Genomic DNA, 24,044 nt, shown 5'->3' on the forward strand with positions numbered 1-24,044 from the left:
TTCAATCATCTGAATTTCTGACCCTTACTCTCTTTCTTCCCATCTCACTTCTTCTAGAACCCCCAGCACAGTAATTCTGACCCCATCTGGACCTTGAAAGCAAAGACCCTCTCACTTTTCCACTGTCCATCATTACTTACCCAGCTTAGAATCCAGGAGCTATCTGCACCGTCTCTTCACTGAAAATGCCTTCAGATCCCATGTGCCGCTCCTCCTCAATTACAATCACCTGGAAAAATCCCGCCCCGCCCCGCCCCCGTTAACTCTACTCTTCTGCACGTGTTCCAAGAGCTGAACGTGGCTAGAGCCCGTAACTTCGATAATTGTTTTCACTTTGAAATAACGACCACAAAGCCCAATGGAGCTGCCTTAAGTGTTACCATATTTTCCTAATTAATTCTTTCCCTCGCTCTCTGAGAAAACACTAACTTCCAATTTCTAATCTAACTTCTAGCCTAACTCCCAAGTTCTCATCTAACTTCTTGACATTCAAATGATGGCTTAAACATCATTTTCTCAGGGGAGCCTTCCCTCATCACCTCATGTAAAAGAGACTCTTCCCAATCACACTTTATTCCCTTACTTTGCTTAAATCATTTTTGTAACAGTTAATAACAAACTACCTGACGTCATATACACACACACATATATATGCGCACAAATATATATAGTATTTGCATATTGGCCTGCTTCTTCCACTAGATCATAAACTCCAGAGAGACAGGGACTTTCTCCCATTCACCCACATCTAACATAGGATTTCTCAACTTGAGCACTACTGATATTTTGCGCAAAATAATTTTTGTCGTGGGGGGTGGGTTGTCCTGTGCATTGTAGAATGTTTAGCAGGAACCCTGACCTCTACTCATTATATGCAGTACCATCCACCCTGGTTATAACAATCAAAACTGTCTCCAGATGCTTCCAAACATCCCCGGGGGCCAAGAGGGGGCAAAAATCGCCCCTGATTGAGAACCACTGCTCTAACACAATGCCTAGCACATAGTGGGTGCTAAGCAAACATTTGATGAATGAATGAATCACCAAACCATAGGTCACCGAAAAAACCCAAGAATTAATGTTATTGTCTGAACTTCCAGCAGAACTGTATTTAAGCCTTACCGGCAAAAGTGAACTTACCTTGTTTTAACGACATGGCGGTGGGGTTAAAATTGATTTTGTACCAAGGGTTCTCAGCCGTGACTGCATATTATAATCACCTGGATGAAGGTTTTGAAAAACTACTGATGCCAGGCCCTTCTTCAGAGCAATTAAATGAGAATCTCAGGGGGTGGTGTCCAGCATAGAGACTTTTAAAAACCTTGTCCTGTGATCCTGATTTGCAGCCTGGGTTCAAATCCTGTTCTTTTCAATCCTCCGAAGACCAATTTCATAGCATAGCAATCCTCATAGATAGGGCATTTCTCCTCATACATTTGCATTATTGATGAGCGTTTTTGGAATGGAAGAAAGCGTATGTCAGCATAGTAACTTCGTGGGTCATTTGTATCTTCTATTCCCTGCCCCATTGTTGATCCATGTTCATCCTAAGTAAGCCAATTTAAAAATTAATGTTCTCGGGCTTCCCTGGTGGCGCAGTGGTTGGGAGTCCACCTGCCGATGCAGGGGACACGGGTTCGTGCCCCGGTCCGGGAAGATCCCACATGCCGTGGAGTGGCTAGGCCCGTGGGCCATGGCCGCTGAGCCTGCATGTCCGGAGCCTGTGCTCCGTAACGGGAGAGGCCACAACAGTGAGAGGCCTGCGTACCGCAAAAAAAAAAAAAATAATAATAATAATAAAATCTCCCATACGATTATGAATCTATCTATTTCATCTTTTAATTCTACTAATTTTTACTTGTGTTTTAAGGCAATTTGTTAAGTGCATACAAATGTAGGACGGTTATGTCTACCTAGTGAATTAACTCTTTTATCATTGTGAAATGTGTCTTTTCCTCAAGAAATGCTTTTTGCCTTAAAGCTTCCTTTATCTGATATTAATTTATATATGCCACAAATATATTATTAATATATAGTATATGTGTATATATGTGATATTATTAATATATATATGATAATGTTGCATGGTATATCTTTTCCATCATTTTACTTTCAACTTTTATGCATCCCTGATATTTTTTATGTGTCACTTGTAAACAGCATATAGATGGGTTATATTTTGTTTTGCCTCTGGTCTTTTAGATGAAACATATGACCTAGTTATATTTATCATAATTATGATATATTGAAGTTAAAATATATTATCATTACTTGGTACCTATTTGTCTCACCTCTACTTTGTTATGTTTTCCTCTCCTCTTTTGCCTTGTTTTGAGGTGAGTATTTTTATTATTCCATTTCCCCACTCTATTAGCTTAGTAGCTATACATTTCTTTTTAACTTTTCCTTTATGGCTTATCATATACAAAATGCATCCTTGACTTGTCAAAATACAGCTTGATACTTTTACCCACTTCACTGACAATGAAGCGGTCTTCGAACACTTTAACTCAATTTTTTTTTCCTCTCAACTGATATTGTTATCCTGTATTTTAATTTGACATATCTGTTAAACTTCATAAGACATTATCATTATTGTTTTATAGAGTTGATAATCATTAAATTATCCCCAAATTTACTCCTTTACTCTTCATTTCTTTCTATTTTGCCCAGGTTTCTATCCAGGATTATTTGTCTTTTGCCAAAATAATAGATTTTTTTTAAGAAGCATCACGTTTTATTTATTATTTTTAATTTTTTTAAAGGGAACTTTATTTTATTTATTTATTTTTGGCTGCATTGGGTCTTTGTTGCTGTGCACGGGCTTTTTCTATTTGCAGCGAGCAGGAGCTACTCTTCGTTGCAGCGCGTGGGCTTCTCATTGTGGTGGCTTCTCTTGTTGCGGAGCATGGGCTCTAGGCACGCAGGCTTCAGTAGTTGTGGCACGCGGGCTCAGTAGTTGTGGCTTGCAGGCTCTAGAGCGCAGGCTCAGTACTTGTGGTGCATGGGCTTCGTTGCTCCTTGGCATGTGGAATCTTCCTGGATTAGGGCTTGAACCCATGTCCCCTGCATTGGCAGGCAGATTCTTAACAACTGTGCCACCAGGGAAGCCCCCAAATAATAGATTTTTGTATTTCTTGAAGTGTACTCCTGCTGGTGACTAATTTTCTCAGTTATTTGCCTAATTTTTTATTACTTCATCTTCATTTTTGAAGGTTATTTGTGCTGGGTACACAGCACAAAGTTCACGGAATTTTCTTCAGTATTTTGAAGGTGTCAAAATGCATTATCATTGAAGGCAAATGCATTGTCTTTGGTTTTCTATTGTTTCTGTGAGCAGTTAGATGTCAATCTTCTTGTTTGACTTTTGTAGGTAATTTGTCTTCTTTGTTGGGAGGGGATGATACTTCATAATTTTTCAGCTTCCTTTGGTTTTCAATCATTATACTGTGATGTGCCAAAATACAGGTTTTATTTTATTCATTCTGCTTGGGGAATCTTAGGGATTCTTAGACCTGTGGCTTGAGGTCTGTGCTAGATATTCTCTGCGTCTCTACGTCCATGTTTTGACTCCTCTGCTTTGGGAAGCTGACCTATACGGATTACAATAGCTCCCATGCCCTCTGGTTTCAAGTTGAGTGCAGCCAGTGAGGAGCATTAGTAGGAGATCAGAGGGAGGGTGAAGAGATCAGGGTAATTATTCCTCTGGCTCCCTTTTCGGGAGGCACCCTTGGTTTGCTGTATCCCTTGACAAAAGGTTACTGTTCCTCTCAAAGTGGCCTTCTCTACATGATTGTTTAAGCCTCTCTTTCCCCTTAAACTTCTGGGCCTAGAAGTGGTGACAGCTCCAGCATTGCTAGCCCCAGGTTCTTGTAATATCAATAGTCATTCACCTGCCCACACCTTTGTAATTTGTCCCTTTGTAAGTGAGCCCCCCTCAGTTTATGCCAATTGGAGTGTGCCATCTTCTTCATCTTGGCAACTGACTGATACAGTAACTAGTACCAAAAGTAGCCTGTGATGGTTAATCTTAGGTGTCAAGTTTTCTGAGCCATGGTGCCCAGATATTTAGTCAAACATTATTTTGAATGTTTCTGTGAGGGTATTTTTGAATGAGATGTATATTTAACTCAGTGGACTTTGAGTAAAGCAGATTGCCCTCCATAATGTGGGTGGGCCTCATCCAATCAGCTGAAGGACTGACTAAAACAAAAGGCTGACCTCCCCCAAGTAAAAGAGAATTCTCTAGCAGACTGCATTCTGATTTCATCTGCAACATAGGCTCTCCTGGTTCTACAAAAGGGTGCCTTTGGACTTGAAATGCATCTCTTTCCTGAATCTTCAGGTTGCTGGCCTTCCCCATCAGATTCTGGGCTCATCAAGCCTCCACAATTGTGTAAGCCAATTCCTTAAGATAAATTCCTTTCTCTATATACACACAACCTATTGGTTCTGTTTCTCTGGAGAACCCTGACTAATACAGGGTATCAGGAATTAGATCCTCATGAAATAAATCCTTAAATGTTCATATTCTGAGGAAGTTCATGGATAATCTTCCTGCTGAGAATCATGAGGCATGAGTAATTCATGGCATGAGGTGACATCATGATTACTCACATTATCACCAGAGGGTGAAATGCATGTGGAGGGCAAGGCATTGGGGGTCAAGTTGTTGTAGCATAGTACGAAAGTACTAATAAAGATTGGAGAGTCACCTGGAATCTTATTGTAACTTTGGAAAGCACATATAGGGAAAACAGAAATCAAGAGTTATGAATATAAAATTTAAAACATGCACTAAAAAATTAGAAGGCCTCCAGGTCAGATTTGCCAGAGTCCCACATTTCCCATAATTGTACAACATCACATTGATCCATGACATTGGTGACATTACAGTGGTAATCACTAGGTCCATATAAATGCAGTAGATGTGCAGTTTAAAATGTGCTGCTTGGACTTCCCTGGTGGCACAGTGGTTAAGAATCAGCCTGCTAATGCAGGAGACACGGGTTCGAGCCCTGATCCAGGAAGATCCCACATGCCACGGAGCAACTAAGCCCGTGCACCACAACTACTGAGCCTGCGCTCTAGAGCCCGTGCTCCGCAACGAGAGAAGCCACCACAATGAGAAGCCTGTGCACCTCAGCAAAGAGTAGCCCCCGTTCACCGCAACTAGAGAAAGCCCGCGCACAGCAATGAAGACCCAACGCAGCCAAAAATAAATAAATAAATAAATATTTTTAAAAAATGTGCTGCTTAACACAGAGGTGACCCATCAACTACGGTATCATTCTAATCTGAGAACAAGTTGGGCATGCAACCACCTGAAACCAAAAACATTAGCCATAATTTGTATCCTACATATAAGATGGTGGAGTTGGCAGAGGCTCAAGTAACATGAAATAGTTGTGATAGTCTCTGCCTCTGTAGCTGGTCAAGAGGATGAATGTTGAGGGCAAACGTGGTAGACTGTTATCAGGTTCCTGAACTATTCATTATGGATTCCCCCATACCCACGTCCCCAACACACATCAGTGTAAATAAATCCTTACTGAATTATTATATTTTGAGTGTTCCTCTGCTTCCTCTAGAAGATCTGATTAATAAGTTCTTCAATCACTTTTGGAAGATTTTCAGCTATTATTTCATCAAATATTGCTTCTGTCCATTCCTTCTCATCTCCTTTTGGAACTCCAATTATATGCGTTAAACATTCTCATGGTGTTCCTTTTGCCTCTATGATTTCTTACATATTTTATATTCATTTATGCCCCATTCTGAATATTTTCTGGTGACCTGTTTTTAAAATTTCACTAATTAAATCTTCAGCTTTGTCTAAACTACTATAGAACCCATCCTTTAAATTTTCAATCTTGGTTATTGTGTTTCGCACTTCTAGAAATTCCATTTGGATATTTTTCATACTTTCCAGTTCTTTGAGGAAATTCTTAATATTATCTCAAATACATTAAGCACATACATTTTAAGGCCTATTCTGATAATTCTACCATCTAGATCCCTTGTTGAGTTGTTCCCATTGTCTGTTGATTTAGGATAATGTTGTTTTGTCTCTGTATGTGCCTAGTTATATTTTATTGTGCATCCGATGATATACGTGAACAATTATGTATCTAATTTGAGGCCTAGGATGATGTTTTCTTCCTTCAGAAAGAATTTACATTTGCTTCTGGAAGTTGGCTAGAGGCATTAGCAATGCCACATCACCTTAATTCAATTTCAGGAATTGAAGTGATTTAAAACTGAGCTTCAGTGCCTGCAAGATCAAGTTTTATTGTTTGACACCTTTTCCTAGGGTGTAATCCTTGGATTCTCAACCCAAAATATGATTGTTACCAAAGATCTCCTCCTTGGCAGGGCATGGAATCTGATTATTTTACCTCTTGGCTCATAAGCAAAAGGCTTTGCATCTTCTACCCCCACAGGGGGAAAATATTTGTCCCAAATGCTTTGCTCGTGCTTCTAGGTTGCATGCTTCTCCAGGTCTTAGATGCATAACTCTTCCCCATATTATCAAAACTCCAATTCCTTTGAGCAAATGCTTATTATATTTTGCACAACCTTCCTAATTGGCAGTGAAAGGGTTAGTTCTAATTACTTAGACCACCATTACAGAAGCCTTTAAATATAATTTGAATGGTTTATAAAATGTGTCTAAATGTTTTATCAGTTACTTCTATGAAGAACACTTCTCAACAATAGAATCTATTAAGATTTGGAGGAAAAATAATTATTAAAATCTCTCAAACAGAAATTGCATATAGCTATTTTAAGCATAAATCCAGATATAAAATATTATTCATGAAAGCAAGATTGAGGGTCTCATTAAAATATTTGAAAGATTTCATTTGGAAGTTTTTACAAATTAAATTTTTTTTTTTTTTTTTTTTTGCGGTACGCGGGCCTCTCACTGTTGTGGCCTCTCCCGTTGCGGAGCACAGGCTCCGGACGCGCAGGCTCAGCGGCCATGGCTCACGGGCCTAGCCGCTCCGCGGCATGTGGGATCTTCCCAGACTGGGGCACGAACCTGTGTCCCCTGCATCGGCAGGCGGACTCTCAACCACTGCGCCACCAGGGAAGCCCTACAAATTAAATTTTTAACACCTTTTTCATTTTATTTTTTCCTTACAATTATATAACTTAAAGAAAATATTTTTTAATCAAACACCATAAAAATACCCCAAAGCCCCTCTAGTTCACCCCAATGTATCATGCAACTATTACTATCTTTTATATATGGACCACAGCATGAAAATAGTTGGTAAGGACTTTCCTAACAACAATTATTTCACATCCCTTTTTCCTTTCCAGTAGCACTCACTTTTCACCATAGAAGGTGAAAATACCAAACATGTGTTTTCCCATAGGTTTTGCCAAGGGAGGAGTCACATGACTGAATGTTGGCAAATGGGAGGGACCTCAGGAGAAGACTCCACGGGATTTCAAGTAAAGATTTGCCTTCCTAAAATAAATTGATCAACCCAAGTCAATGTCCATTTTCTTCATTGGATGTGATACCTTCATTCCTTGTGATACCAGAACTGCTGCAGCCACGTGTGGCCATGACTAAATATTGCTGATATGCTGAGGATAGTAGAATGGAAAGAAGGAAAGCACAGAGACTCCAAAAAGTTGTTGAGCAACTGAACCAACGTAGAACATCTCTACCTCTGTATTTCTGGCTATGCCAGAAAACAAATGTCCTTAGTATTTCAGCTCATCGTACTTGAATCTTCTGTTACTTGCAACCAGGATACTAACTAATAAAGCTATGGTGGTTTTAAAGCATGGTCCCCAAACTGTTTGACACTTGTGCCATTGAAAGGTAGGCAGCTTCTAGAAACTGGAAAAGGCAAGGAAATGGATTCTCTTCTCGAGCCTCCAAAGGGAACGTAGTCCTGCAGACTCATTTTAGATTTCTGACCTCTAGTACTGTAAAACAATAAATTTGTGCTGCTTTAAGCCACTAAATTTATGATAATTTGTTACAACAGCAATAGGAAACTAATACAGTGATTAAGAACTTGGGTGCTGCTAGCTGCTATCAGCCTCCTTAAGTTTAAATCCTTCTTCTACTACCTACTGGATATATGATCTTTGGCAAATTACTTAAACTCTCTGTACCTCAGTTTCATCTTGAAAGATGGGATGATGGTAACAGAACCAAACCTGCTGGGTTCTCACGTATTTAAATGAGAAAATCCTTAGGATTATCTGAAACTTCGTAATTTTTAAATAAAAGTAACCACTGTTCTGCTAATATTTATAATTTGATTTAGTATATTTGTACCTTCTCTCCTACAAATTAAAGTTCTTTTGTTTTTTGGGTTTTTTTACATAGTCATGGAGGAGGAGGGGTGTAAGAGCATCTGCTTCAGGAGTTGTAGTACATACAGCATCTCATTTGATCCTCACAACCAGCCATGAAATAGGTGTAATTTTGTTTTCATAGGAGAAAACTGAGGCTGTGGGAGGTTAATTTTTCCAAGTGACATAGCTAGTAAGAAGACAAATCAAAGCAGCTTGCTCACCATTGCATTCACTACACTTATTTGCTGGATGATGATGCACGAATATGTGCAAATAACCATGGCAGTGGGCACTCATAAATACTGCAGAGTTTAGACGGACTGACACTAGGTCACCCCATCTGATCCACACCGGCACAAATCCCAGCTCTTTAACACCCAACCCTGGTTTCCAGAAAGGTTGGAGGTAACAGAGAGACACTTCCAGTCGCAGGAATCCTGCGGGAGGGTGGGATGGGAGGCCGGGAGGCGGGGGTGCCGGGAAGGTGGTAACACTGTGACGCAAAGGCGGGGCCTGCGTGGGGAACGCCCCGGGTCATAACCGGGGGGCAGGGCCTCCCCGGGGCCAGTACGCGGCCGCGTAGCTAGACCTGCCCATCCCTCAGCCCCCTAGGAGAGCTGGCGCCACGATGGAGGAGTACCATCGCCCCTGCGACGAGGTACCGCCCCTTCACCGCCCGCGAGCGACCCCCGTCCGCCTCGGCTCTTAGTCTTGGCCGGGTGGTCTCCCGGCACCCGGCGGCCACGAGAGTTGGGGTGCGGCGTCCTCCGAGCCCGGATCCTCTCCTCGGGGCCCGGGATCCGCCCCGCCCATCCTCGGCTCCCCACCCCGAGGCCCTGAGGGTGCGCTGAGAGTCGGGGTGGCAGGGGCTGCTGGGAGCCCAGGGGGCTGGCAGTGGGGTCGGGGCCGAGGGGTGGAAGGCCTGACTCGGGGTGCGTGGGGGTAGGGATGGGATGGAGGGAGCCGCCGGTCTGCAGGGCGGGCCTCGGGAACCGGTCTTCCCGGCTGCTTCCTCCGCCCCTTGGAGTCCCCAAAGCAGGTGCCGCATCCCCGCCAAGCGAGGCCCTGGTGGCAGAGCCGGTCCCGCTCCCGGGCACTCTCGTCTGGGTGGTTTGGAAGGAGGCGCCTTATGGATTAAGGAGCCCTTGCTTACTGACTCAGGCTTCCCGAAACCTCACCAGAATCCCGTGATGTCATCTGTCATCTTCCTGTTACTGATGAGGGACTCTGACTTTCATGGCGGCTAAGTGACTTGCCCAAAGTTAGAACTGCCAGGAATGACAGATGCTCCATTTGAACCCAGACCTCTGACTACACAACTACAACTCTGGCTTCACTTTAACCACGATGAGGATGAGGCCTGTTGGATCCCAGGATAACCTGTGACAGGGCAGTATAAACAAAGACATCTTCTGTCCAGTGGTAGCCACAGGTGAATGGTGCGGTGAAATAAAAGTAGGCAGGCACGTGGTGGAGGTGCAGCATAAAATGGTGTATCATTAGACCCCTGAAAGGGGCTTCTGGACCATTCATCTTTAGGATGTGGGCTTCTGCAGAAGCTAAGACCACATTTAAATTCATTACTTCTATGCTGCAGGTGGCATACACACTTCAAGGTTAGTGGTAAAGTGTTCTTATTTTAGAAATTGAAGCACAACCAATTTCACCCTCAAGAAGCACTAGTCTGCTGACTCCTAAGAGGTTCTGTACTGCAGTACCCCCTAAATACCTATATTTAAAAAGAAATAAAATTACATGTGTTACCATGGCCACCCAGTACAACCTGATTATCGGGTGACCTTCCAAATTGAAGTGGAATGGACATCCCATTTAATTTGTAGACCACTTTTGAAAATAGATAAGGACCTTATTTGAAGGTAAAATGACCATTTTAATAGGGGCAGTTGTGACACCTGTTTTCGTGATATTTCTGATTATTTAGGGTATTTTTATTCCTTTGTTGTTGGGGAATTATCTGGTGTAATTAAATGAGTTGAAAATATTTTAAATCTGTACTCAAGATGATACTTATTTTCAGAATTTACTTGGTTTTTGAACTGTTTTGTTGTATAGTGGGATTTACAAACATGCTGATGTCATAGAGCACCTAAAAACGTCTCTATGGAAACAAATCATGTACTACCTGAAGTGCTTTGGTTTAGATTGCAATCTTATCAGGTAGCCTAGTTCTTGACTCTAGGACATTTCCTTGTCATTAATGGTTGCTTTTAACTCAAGATTGTATCAAGCCACTCCACAGGAAAGACTAAGTTGCCAGACCTGTTATATTATAGGTCTATATAGATTATAGGTCTAACATATTATTTATATGTTATAAAGTGACATTAATTTGGAATGATCAAGTATTTTCATAACCTTTAACTCAGAAAAGCCACATTTTTGCCAAGCATAAGTTAAAAACAAACTTGAAACTTATCTATTCAGCATTCTTTTCTCACTCCCCCTCATTCTCACTTAGCTGCAACTATTTCCTGTGTACTGATAACACATCCTTATACCCACCTCCTATTTCCTGAGCTTTACGATCCAATGATCCTCAATCTCTGGTGTTCATCAAAATCACCAGTAAAGCACTTCTTTTTTCTTGTGCTGTCCATATCTATTTAAAATTTTTAAATTTTATATTGGAGTATAGTTGATTTACAGTGTTGTGTTAGTTTCAGGTGTACAGCAAAGTGATTCAGTTATACATATACAAGTATCTATTCTTTTTCAGATTCTTGTCCCATGTAGGTTATTACAGAGTATTGAGTAGAATTCCCTGTGCTATACATTAGGTCCCTGTTGATTATCTGTTTTATATATAGTAGTGTTATATGAGTAAAGCACTTTTTAAAAAAACATAGTTGCGGGCTTCCCTGGTGGCGCAGTGGTTGAGAGTCCGCCTGCCAATGCAGGGGACGCGGGCTCGTTCCCTGGTCCGGGAAGATCCCACATGCCGCGGAGCGGCTGGGCCCGTGAGCCATGGCCGCTGAGCCTGCGCGTCCAGAGCCTGTGCTCCGCAACGGGAGAGGCCACAGCAGTGAGAGGCCCGCGTACCGCAAAAAAAAAAAAAAAAAAAAAAAAAAAAAAACATAGTTGCCCAGGCTCTGCCTCAGAACTAATCAATCAAAATCTCCATGGAGGTAGGTGGGGAAAGCATTTTGCAATTTTCAAGATGATCAAGGTGGGATTAGTAGCCTCAGTAGACTTAATGCCCCTTTTCACTGTGGTCTCCTGTCACTAAAACCTGTCTAGGCCAGCCTAGGTTATTCTGTGTAGCATCATAGCTACCAGGAAAAGGAAGTCTGTGTTGAAAACAACTTTATCTTTTGTTTTCCATCTTTAGGTCAGCTTCAATGCTGAGGAAGCCCACAATATCGTTAAAGAGGTGAGTTACATATCTTGTTCATCTTGAAGATTGATGCATTGGTTGAAATTTTAAAAAGCTGTGTTTTGACTTTCGGCACAAAGTTAGAAACCTTAGTATTAAAGCAAGATTTTTCATATTTATTCACTAATTCTTTATAGGGGTGCTTCTATGTTTGTTGTGTTGGATGCTGTCAGGCATCTTGGGGCTTACCCTGAAAGGGATATTTAAATATTGATCTAGAAAACTGGTTTGCTGTTTTCTAAAACTGATTCTCTGTCTTTTGAATAAAAGAACTTCTATTCCAGTGGGGCCAAATATTATTTTAAATGTTAATGCCCTAAAAGTATACAGGTAAGTTATATGTATAGTATAATAAACATATAATTAGAGTATATACATACATATATATGTGTGTGTACATATATATATATATATGTGTGTATATATATATATACACATATATATATATATATCTCAAGTAAATAACAGACCCTAGTAATATCTGCTTTGGTTATTGTATGCTTTTTTTTAGCCCAGTATAACTGGAAAAATAGGGACTTCCAGTGGTTAAGACTCTGCACTCCCAATGCAGGGGGCACAGGTTTGATCCCTGGTCGGGGAACTAAGATCCTGCATGCCACATGGCACGGCCGCGCACACACACACACAAAGATTGGAAAAGTAATCACTTCATATCTTTTAATATCTTTTAGACACTGATATGACAGTAAATCAAATTCTTCAGAAAAATATTTGAAATATAAAATCTGGTCCTCATGTTAGGCAAATAGACAAGAAGTTCTCTTTGGGACTTAGTGTTGGCAGAGGAACTTTAATTATTCTAGTGGTATCACATACAGACTAACTGTGGGTAAGGTATTTATGAACACTTTTAATAGTCCTGAGTCATTTTTAACTGTGCCAAATCCTAGAAAAAAATAAGCTGGCCCGGAAGGTAGGCTTGTATTGTGGGCATGGCTGTTGCGGCCTGTGTCCTAGCAGCAGGCCCCAACTACCTTTAGGCTTGGCTGGATTGGCTTGCCCTCTGGGCACTGAGCACCGTCTCAGTCCTGAGACGATGCCTTACCTGCCTGAATGCTTAGGGCATGAGCTCACCCGGAACTCACCCAGGGCTGGCCTTGTAAAACTAGGATCAACCTGAGGTCTGAGAGAGCTGGATAGGCACCTGAAAATCCCGCCATATTTTAATAGTTCAAAATCATATATTAGAACTTTGTAGCCAGGAATATATCATTATTAAAACAAAATGCAAATGTTTTCGATACCTTGACAATGCAAAAGCACAAATGAGGGCAATGGCGGGGGTGGAAGAAGGGATGGAGGTCATGGGAGGGCAGGAGTGATAACAGCCTCAAAGTGGAAAGTCAAGAGAGACTGGCCTTGGTGGATGGAACATGAAGCAAAGGATGCTGGGGTATTGGAGGAATCTTTTAAATAGTACCTTCTTCTTTACCCACATTACGAACCATATGAAAAGACCAAAGAGTTAGTAGAAAGAGAAGCAAATATCACCTTTATTATTGATAAAAACTGAGTTGGAGATTGGAGCTTGTTTTGCTAACTCCCTACCGGTTCAGTTCAGACCTTGGAAGAGGCATCCAAGGGAAAGTTAGAGTCAGCAGAGAGAAACACTCAACCAGGCTGGTGCCTTTCGTTGGTCTGGGTGAAGAGGGAAGGAGAAACCAAATAGCCAAGTCCAAGGCATTTGGGAGATTGGCTCTCCCAGATGAGAAGGGTACCAACCAGTAACTCACTCCACCTCCATGGGGAGGAATAATAACAGGTGGGACGAGAGGCCAGGGATGATAAGGAAAAAATCCTCTGCGTGAAAGGAAACATCCGGAGTAGAAAAGAAACATGCTCCTAATACTGTAAATATATTGAAGTAAAAATAGCAAACTCATTATATTGAGGGACGTGGGGAGGGGGGGCAGGAGGTGGCAGGTGGTCCTAGGGAACTAAATTTTCATCTGTCATAGCAGGAGCTCTAGGGATGTTGTCTATAATTCATAAATCAAGAAATAGTGATATAAACATTATTTAGATATGTGAGTGACCCTTAAGAGATAAAAAAACAGTTGTACCCTAAAAGTGTTTCTTCTGTGGAAGGGGGCTGGGGATGGGAAAGGGTGGGGAGGGGATTCTTATTTTTCATTGTAAGCTCTTCTGTTCTGTTGGCTTTTTAAACCCACGTGCATGGGTTACTTTGACGGTTTGTTCAGTTAAAAGAACCATGCTTCTTAAAATGAGATACCCATATTGAGTGGTGGCTAGGAGGTCCTAGAAGCCACTGGGTGCATTTTTTTCATTTTAAAAAAATTATTTATTTATTTAGGCTGCGTAGGGTCTTAGTTGCGGCACGTGGGATCTTTCATTGCGGCGCGCGGGCTTAGTTGCCCCGCGGCATGTGGGATCTTAGTTCCCCGACCAGGGATCGAACCGGTGTCGCCTGCATTGCAAGATGGATTCTCAACCGCTGGACCACCAGGGAAGTCCCCACTGGGTGCATTTTAGAGCATCAATTTTACTTCCATACTTGCAAGAGGGAGTTAAGTAATATAAATAATTTAACACCATTTTCAAATGAAAACAAACTGATACACTATGGAGTCAAAAGCAAGCTTCATTTGAAATTTTCATATAAAATATGAGACTCGAAAGACATCTCAGGTTTGCCACAGCTGGCTTTCAGGTACCTGTGTATCCTCTTCCCTCCCCCTCTCTTCCCATGAGCCAACTGTCTTTGCCATTGAGGCATTCGAAAGGTGAGAGGGGGAGAGGGGGAGAGGGGGAGAGGGGGAGAGGGGGAGAGGGAGAGAGGGAGGGAGGGAGGGAGGGAGGGAGGGAGGGAGAGAGAGAGCGAGCGCTATTTGAAAACATTTCAGCACTTCCCCGATGATTATACAGTTTCAGCAGGCATTTCTGTTTTTCTTATCTTTTGCTGATCTCCTTATTTTCTTAGAGTCCTTCCTCTGAGCCCCTATGCTAATATATATTTCCTGCTGAAGTCTTAGAGCCACTCACTTATTGGTGATATGCATATGCTTTATTTATTGTCAGTAATAGAATTTGCCCACAAATTTTCATATAAAAAGTGAGTTACAAATGGAATTAACTTGGAGCTTAATCTAAAGTATATTTGATTCAGGATGCCCAGAGAATATATCAAAGCCAGTATTACTTCAACAACAAACATGTATTGAGTGCCTGCTCCATGCCCGAGTTCTGAGTTTGGCCCTGGGAATACAGAGCAGGTTAAGGACCTCATTATCTAGTGGGCCTCCTGGTTAAGTGGTAATGAAGAAGGCTAAGTGTTAATTAATAGTAATTAGCAGGGCTATTTACAGTGGCATCCACAGGCCCCTGATATTTCTGTTGTTTGGAGCAGAACTTGAAGCGGTCCTATTAGATAACCTGAAAGTAAACAAGGGCTTGTAGTTTCCCATTAAGGTACAGCAGTCTAGGGAGAGGAAGAGGTTTCCCAAAGGCCATCAGCTTGGGAATGGTAAAGTCAGGATTAAATATTTGTCCTTGCGACCCTTGAGCCACTGACCCTCCTAACTCTTCATGTTACATTCTAGGAGAGTAATTTGAGCCACGTTGTTACTTTCTTCAACCACTCTAAATTTAATTTCTCTTTTTGCTTTTATAATTAGTGAAGAGTTTATACTATCCAGCTTAAGATTCCATATTAATTAGTGTCTCTACTATAGGCCAGTTGTAGTAAATGAAAGCTGCACACGTGCGTCTGTCTTACTAAGCTGGATTCTATAAATGAATTGAATGAGTGCTTTATTCTCCAGGCTCTCTCACTTGAATAAAAAAATAATAGCAGCAAAATAAGTCAGAGAAAGACAAATACTGTATGATCGGACTAATATGTGGAATCTAAAAAAATCCAAACTCATAGAAACAGAGTAGAATGGTGGTTGCCATGGGGTGGGGAAAATGTCGGTCAAAGGGTACAAACTTATAGTTATAAGATGAGTAAGTTCTGAGGATCTAATATACACCATGGTAATTATAGTTAACAGTACTGTATTGTATACTTGAAGGTTGCTGAAAGTAGATCTTAAATGTTCTCAATACACACACACACACACACACACACACACACACACACACAAACAAAAGGTAAGTATGTGAGGAAGTGAATGTTAACTAACCTTATTGTGGCAATCATTTCACAGTATAACATGTGTCAAATCATCACATTGTACACCTTAAACTGACACAATGTTGTATGTCAATTATATCTCAATAAAACTGGAAAGAATAAAATAACAGCAGCAATAATTATAATGATGTAATAATATCTGTCATTACTTATGTGTTTACTCTGTGGCAGTCAGTGTGTTTGAGCACATGGCTTTCCTTATCTCACCCCCCTCCTCACAACAACTTGATGAGGCTGTTATCCCTACTTTAAAGATTAGGAAAATAGGGGTTTCAAGAGATTAAGTCACTTGTAGAAGGTCACACACAGGGGTGGCTGAGGTGACCTTAAAACCTAAGACTGTAATACTAAACCGGTGCTCTTAATCAAGTATCAGAAGTGGATGCAAGTAAACACCGTGGAAAATTAACTTTCTCTTTCTAGAGTGCCTAAAAACTAGCGTCTGTTGATGATTTACTTTTAGTGGCAGGTGTGCTTGTTGTTTGATAGCTAAGCAGTTACATAATATGAAATAGGATATAATTATTGTACATGAGAAATATATTTTTTAATTGGTCTCATCCTTTATTTCTAGCATCTGAAACCTAGTTCAAATCCGAGCTGTTTCAAAGCCATTCTTTAACCAATTGATATCACCCTTTTAAAATCTCCACCCCCCCATAATCCTTTTATGACATGACTTACCACCCTTGATTAGTCTTCCTTGTATTATAGAGTTCTTTTATTAGCTTCTCTGCTAGACTGTTAAGTTCTTTACAGCAGAGGCCACGTCACATTTATCTTTATATGGCCTGTAATATCTCATAGAGTGAGATAATGCATGCGGAAATGCTTTGAAAATTCTACAACAGTTAGAGATGATGCATAATAAATACTTAACAGATGCATATCTTGTAAGATGTTTTATTAGGTTATAAGTGTATTTTATGTTTTGAATAAATTTTTTGCTGTGATATGTGTATACTTTGTTTAATTGTCCTCTGCCCTTTTAGTGTATAGATGGAGTCTTGGGAGGTGAAGATTATAATCATAACAACATCAACCAATGGACCGCAAGCATAGTGGAACAATCCTTAGCACATCTGGTTAAGTTGGGAAAAGCTTATAAGTATATTGGTAAGTATCGGTGTCCTTCCTCACTAGTTTACTCACCTTTGTTCCTGTGGTTTTTCTCTGAATTTACAGAATGTAAATGAATGATAGACACGCAAGTTTGATACTAATAGGGGGTGAAGGACTTCTGACTTATTCATCACAAAAATAATCTGTGAAAATACCTAAAAGATGGAGATCTTTCACAACTCAAAAGCAGTGTGCGCTCCTGCCAACCATCTACTTGTCTTGGTAGCATCATCTTTTACATTTGCGTCGGTTATCTTCAGTGAAATTCCCTCAGCCCTACTGTCTTCCTTTTGTTAGTGCTACGCCTCCTTACGTGTAGGACTGTGAAGTGCCACACTACTTGTAAAGTGGAATATTTTCTTTGTTTCTGTGTCTGAATTATGCCCATGGGACAAGGCACATAATTTCTACCAGATTTTTCCTGCAGTACAGTCACCATTGGTTATGGCGCTGGGCAGCAAACAGACTGGACCCAGTGGGGTCAGAATCATGCTGGTAAATAATCAAGATGAGAGACATTTTTTTCAATCCATTCGCTGAATGCTTTGTCTTCTGTTATTTTTATAGCTTTTAGAGCTCCGAACTCAAACACTTAGATATGTTTTCCTTCGTTTGTAAGTGTTCTTACTGTGCAACTTTATTTTTAGTGACCTGTGCGGTGGTCCAGAGGAGTGCATATGGCTTTCACACAGCCAGCTCGTGTTTTTGGGACACCACATCTGATGGTAAGAGACTTTAAGCTGATTCAAACAAAATCCAACTTCTAGCAAAGTCAAATAGTGTACTTGTTATCGAATCCTTATTTATCTCTAATTAAATTCCCACAAGACTTTATCAACAGAATTGCTTTGTACCTAGTGACAAGTATGCCATCAGACAAATAGGAAATATGAAGATTTAACAGATTGCAGGAAATGTGATATTAAAACCTATGAAAAATGTGTGTATATATATATATATTTCCTGGTAATTCTGATGTTTTGCTGGTATTTCAAAGTCCTTTTGTTGTGTGTTTTCAGGAACCTGTACTGTAAGATGGGAAAACCGAACCATGAACTGTATTGTCAATGTCTTTGCCATTGCTATTGTCCTGTAACAGGCTAAAAATGTTCGGCCAAAACCATTAACAAGAATTTGTCACTGTATCCTTTCTAAAAAAGAGTAACAGTTACTTATTCGTGTGCTAGATGACAAGTGTGCAATATGCTTCAAAACTATCAACAAAAACTGAATAGTGCAAGCAAGCAATCTCATAGGAAGTAGGCAGATTATCTCATATTCCATACAGCATCATTTAAATAGGAAAACCTCAACATTAGCAAAAAACAAATGCAGAAATATGGCATGACATGAAAATACAATCTTATATTTATTTATACCGGCTTTTCACTAATAATATGTACCTAAGGAGATGGGGAAAACCATTCAGATAATTAAATTCTCTTTCAGCTAGAAAAGTTAACAGGGATAAATATATGAACAAAAATACTGTAAGGATAAATGTGGAGAAAATGATAATAATTAGTTAACACTTCTTAGTTTTTTATTTCTCCTTCTTAGTTGTACATATGGTTTAGTGGAAAGTAATTCCATTCTTTTTTTTTTTTTTTTTTTTTTTGGCTGTGCCACGCAGCTTGTGGGTTCTTAGTTCCCTGACCAGGGATTAAACTCGCGCCCTCGGCAGTGAAAGTGCGGAGTCCTAACCACTGGACCGCCAGGGAATTCCCTTAAATCAGCTTTTAAAATTTCAAATTCTTATTTACATTTGAGGGCGGATTAAATCATGTAACCTGAATTTCCTAGGTAAACAAAATTAGTTACAGTGTATGATGAAAAGTATATGACTCTAACAGCTGCCTTACAGTTCATTCATTCCATGTGTTACAAACATTTACTGAATGTCTGTTACGAGCTCTTTCTCTGCTAATTATAGTTATCAATATGCTGTTCAAATTCTAAGTTTCTTTTGGTACCTATTCAGTTGGACAACCAACATTTATGTTTGGGAAGGAAAAAAAAAGAGTTGTTTTACAAGAGAGGAAAAAAGTGAATCTGGTTATCCAGGTAGAAGTAAGCAAACGAAAAGCACTTATTGCTGACAGAATTATAGATGTAATTTTAAGAATTGCTCCTAACAAGCAAAAAAATGCATAAAATATGCAACTCTTAGTTAAAGGCCTTATTAGCAGTATAATATACAAGTAGTAAATTTTGTCATTGCTTTAGTTACAATCATCTGTAAATAATTTTGAATACTTATTATGTGAGGTTCAAATTGAGTGGAGTAAAGTGTAAATTAAACGTATACAATCATTAGCAGGTTATTGAATATCTCAGGGCTTATGAAATATAGTGAAATTTATTAAGAAAATAAAAGATGAAAAATTAGGGTACACAGCTGGCCACCAAATGCGAAGTCAATTTGCTATTTAACCTTGAAAACAAAATCAATTTTGCATATTACCACTAATACATATAGGGAGTGGAACCATGATTCATTGAATTCTGGGGGGAAAGAAAAGCTTAGTGTTGACAATATTAAGATAGTATTCTTCTAGGAATACTATGTGCATGTTTGATATTTTGCTGAGTAACAATAATTGTTCAGTGTGTAAGAAGAAGATGAAGAAAATACAAGGATAGAGTTTAATGCAGTGATCTACATTTTGGGCACGTCAAAATTTATTAGTCATTACCTTTATGTTAGTTTACGCTGCTGGCTTTTGTGCCTTGAAGATTATAATAGTGACCAAAATACATCTGTGCAGTTAAGGCTTGCTTTTGATTATTGTTACTGAAGCCTGATTTTAAAAGAATAATAATCAGAAATACCTCGTGAACTTGCTATCTGCTCTGTTTCTAGTTAAAATGTAATAAAGATTATCTTCCTGCACTGTACGTTTGCTTCTGGATGTTCACTGAATAGTTAAAGAAATGGCATTGTCTTTAAGAAATTCTAAATAACAGGAATGAGGAAGAGAAATGAATGTCAGACCACATAGATACATTGTACAGAATAAATGCCATTAAAATAGCAACCCTAACCCAGTGTTCACCATTACAACATAAATAACAGCTCCTATTTTATGCCTTTTATTACTTTTAACAAAAAGTTATTTTAAAAAGCAGTATAAAATATATTCTGTAACTATTTATTAGCCTCTAATAACTATTTTTTGGCAAGGAATTTTGTCCTATTTGTCAACTTGCAATCGAGTTGTTGCTGTTTTTTTGTTTTTAATTAAGGACTTTAAGTATGTAAAATTAGGGTATTCAGATGTAAGTACTAACTCGGACTTTTGTAAAGCTATAATTTTATGTTTGTAAAGTACCTGCATACAGTCCTAAATGATGGCAACATCTCATTACATTTTCTGTGGTAAAAAGTACTTTTTTGCTCTTCTTTCCACGTTGGGTGTTATTTAATTATGAGTCACTGAAAGCATTTTCACCACCTACTGTCATCATCACATTTTTAAGGTAATCTTACCATGCTGCGGATTATATTTTTAAAGCTTGAGTAAAAAACCTTGTCTATCCTTGATAACAGTTTTTTAAAAGTGGGAGAAAAATCTGTGATTTTTTTTGTAGCAAAGGAACCAGGTCTTTTTTTTTTTTTTTTTTTTTTTTTTTTGCGGTACGCGGGCCTCTCACTGTTCTGGCCTCTCCCGTTGCGGAGCACAGGCTCCAGATGCGCAGGCTCGGCGGCCATGGCTCACGGGCCCAGCCGCTCCGCGGCATGTGGGATCTTCCCGGACCCGGGCACGAACCCGGGCACGAACCCGTGTCCCCTGCATTGGCAGGCGGACTCTCAACCACTGCGCCACCAGGGAAGCCCGGAACTAGGTCTTTTTTATAGTAGACTCCAAAGCAAAGTTTGAGAGATGAATTGAAAATTTCACTCCATGTGCTACAATCTACCCAAGAGGAACTTGTTTTATAATCTAGAAGATGGAGCTGTACTTGTGGCTAAAGAGGCTTATAGTTTCAATGTCTAATAATTCAGTAAAATTGACCTTTGCATATTTACTAAATTCCCTATGAAAGGATCTTAAGCATTCAGCCCTTACAAGAGTTAGATAGCCACCATCAATATACATTAACCTCAGTGGTCCAGGAGATTCTAGCCCACCTTGTCTAATTGCAAATCCCATATTTCTCACTGCGGTCCCACTCAATGTCACCCCATGTCATCCTTGGATATGTAGGATATATTGACAATCCAGGCCTAATTAGAAATGGCCCCTAACTGCTTCATAAAGAGTAGTATCTCTTCCCAAAATGGTTTCTAAGGATCTCAGAGATGAAGCGGGAACTTTGTACAGACACTCGCAGCATCACCGGGATGGTATGTATCTTCCGTATAGGACACAAAACGTGGGCAACTATCCCCACTCTGGGATGCTTTAAAGGTGAAGCCTATATGGGGAAGTTTCTTTGCAGTTCTGCCTAACCAGGTCAGGGAATTTGATGCCTGGGCTTATCCAGTAATGTATATTCAACTTTCTTCATGCCAAAATCAACCTTTTTTATTTTACTGAATGCTGTGTCTTTTTAGATATTTTTATGTATGCCCACTTCTAACTTGAGATATTTCAGTCTGGGTTTCTCAGGGCAGAGTTTTACATGAGGCAGTATTATTACTTAATGAAAGTTCTGTGATTTTCATCCCTATAATGCCTTATGGAGAAAATCTCTGTGAAAATTAATAGATTGTATCATGTACCGACCTTTTCTTAACCTGTAATTTTGTAGGCTAGGAATTTGGATTAAGCTGCATGAGCTAACATAGGCTTTCACGGTTAGTGCTCATATAGAATACCACCCAAAATGATCAGGATTAGAGTAGTGGTCTCTGAATAATTAAATTAAAGCAAACTTGTTCTGTAAAGGGCCAAAAAGTAAATATCTGAGACATTATAGGCCTTTGCAACTACTCAAGTATGCTGTTGTGGTTTGAAAACAGCCCAAGACAGTATGTAAATGAATGGGCATGACTGTGTTCCAATAAAACTTTATTTACAAAAACAGGTGGCAGGCTGGTCATAGTTTAACAACCCCTGTATTAGAGTAAGAGGTGTTTCCTAGCCACTTAAAAAATTATACCTTAATAATTTGAGAATTTTTTTCTTTTTGTTGTTCTCAGTTATAAACAATGGAACACAAAGCACTTTTATATGTTATGTTTTCATTATCTTGGACTCAGAGACCTTACCAGTAAACCAAACCTGTACTCTCCTTATTAAAAGAAAGAAGGGCTACAAATCAACTTCTCCAAAACTAAAGTATTCCTTTTTTGATGTATATCACCTAACTTTTCACAAGTTTACAGATAATTTTATATCTTATTATCTTGGATTTCATTTTACAACCTTAGTTTAAGGAATGTTATTATAAAAAGGTTAACGTTTTGTTATTTACTGATTTTTGCTTTTCTTGTGGCTAAGATGGACTCTATTCTACCCAGAGAATCATCCATGCATACTGGACATGGCAGTCGCCCATTCAATGCCTCCTCTTAGAAATCACTCACACACACACACACACACACACACACACACACGAAACTGCACAGCCCACAGATGAAATGACTCTGCCCCATAGTTTGGGGAAGTAGATGTTCTTTACCCAGGAATGGCTACATATTGCGCTAGGCATGAGCACCTGACCCAATGATGGTTTATCCATAGATTGGTTTTTAATCCATAAGGTGGCTGGGATACATTAAGCCAAGCAAAGTGTTGATAGTTCTCCCTGAATTTTGGATCAGAAAATAAGGAGAGCATTATTCAATAGGAGAAAACAGGGGCAGATGAAAAGAAAAGCAGAAGTCTCGTCAAGGACTCATCCAAGTTTTCTTATTAGCAGAACTGTCATCACAGCTGCCCTCTCCTCTCGCTACCACCCTCCAATCCAGAGAAGACAGACCAAACTTCCAGTACCAGCGACACCAGCAGCAGTGTTGAGAATGGTGTCAGCAGCAAATGTGGCAGAGAGAGTGGTGTATTAGGCAGGGAGCTGGTTGATGGGAATGGTCTGGTAGATGGCTTAGAATCACCAGCATAGGGTGATAAAAAACAGAACAAAAACCTGTACACAAACATTCATAGCAGTGTTACTAGTAATAGCAAAAAACTAGAAACCACTTTGACCATCAGTGGATGAATGGTTTAACAAACTGTGGTACATACGTGGACTACTACTCAGAAAACACACACACACAAGAAGTTGTATGACTCTCCAGAGAATTACGCTGAGTGAAAAAGCCAATCCTAAAAGAATACTGTATGATTCCATTTATATGACATGTTTAAAACAAAAGTTTAAAAAATGAGGTTGGAGATAGTGGAGGGGGAAGGAGGGAAGGGGGCAGGAGGGAGGGGGGGTGTGGTTATAAAAAGCCGACATGAAGAATCCTTGTGGTATTGGAACTGTTCAGTATCTTGGCTTTGGTGGTAGATACACAAACTTACACATTATAAAATTGGGTCGAACTAAATACACACAAACGAGTACAAGTAAAATTGGGAAAATCTGAATAAGGTGGGTGGATTTATCAATGTCAGTATCCTAGTTGTGATATTGCAGTAGAGGTTTGGACAATGTTTCCATTGGGGGAAATTGGGAAAAGGATACAGGAGATTTATCTCTACTATTTCTTATGACTGTATGTGAATTTGTAATGATATCAATAAAACTTACAATTAAAAAATGAAGGGCTTCCCTGGTGGCGCAGTGGTTGAGAGTCCGCCTGCCGATGCAGGGGACACGGGTTCGTGCCCCGGTCCGGGAAGATCCCACATGCCGCGGAGTGGCTGGGCCCGTGAGCCATGGCTGCTGAGCCTGCGCATCCGGAGCCTGTGCTGCGCAACGGGACAATGAGAGGCCCACATACCGCAAAAAAAAAAAAAAAAAAAAATTGAAGATGGGGGCTTCCCTAGTGGCGTAGTGGTTAAGAATCTGCCTGCCAATGCAGGGGACATGGGTTTGAGCCCTGATCCAGGAAGATCCCACATGCCGCCG

The 24,044-nt window shown here is 40.1% G+C and overlaps 1 protein-coding gene across 1 annotated transcript; it reads left to right on the top strand.

The window, feature by feature from the left end:
• The first annotated feature begins 8,881 nt into the window (after nt 1-8,881).
• DYNLT3 (dynein light chain Tctex-type 3) lies at nt 8,882-19,919 on the top strand. The gene is made up of 5 exons (XM_081223240.1): nt 8,882-8,986; nt 11,678-11,719; nt 16,892-17,015; nt 17,669-17,746; nt 18,041-19,919. The coding sequence occupies exons 1-5, from the start codon at nt 8,957-8,959 to the stop codon at nt 18,115-18,117; spliced, it is 351 nt and encodes a 116-aa protein (XP_081079366.1). The 5' UTR covers nt 8,882-8,956; the 3' UTR covers nt 18,118-19,919.
• The last annotated feature ends 4,125 nt before the right edge of the window (nt 19,920-24,044 follow it).

Source organism: Mesoplodon bidens, assembly GCF_964165515.1.
Source record: "Mesoplodon bidens genome assembly, chromosome: X".
Taxonomy (NCBI): Eukaryota; Metazoa; Chordata; class Mammalia; order Artiodactyla; family Ziphiidae; genus Mesoplodon; species Mesoplodon bidens.

Excerpts from the sequence above, each read along its gene's own strand:
- DYNLT3 (XM_081223240.1), top strand. The coding sequence starts at position 8,957 with ATGGAGGAGTACCATCGCCCCTGCGACGAG. Across the intron at positions 8,987-11,677 it reads ACCATCGCCCCTGCGACGAG|GTCAGCTTCAATGCTGAGGA; the intron begins GTACCGCCCCTT and ends TTCCATCTTTAG. Across the intron at positions 17,016-17,668 it reads AAAAGCTTATAAGTATATTG|TGACCTGTGCGGTGGTCCAG; the intron begins GTAAGTATCGGT and ends CTTTATTTTTAG.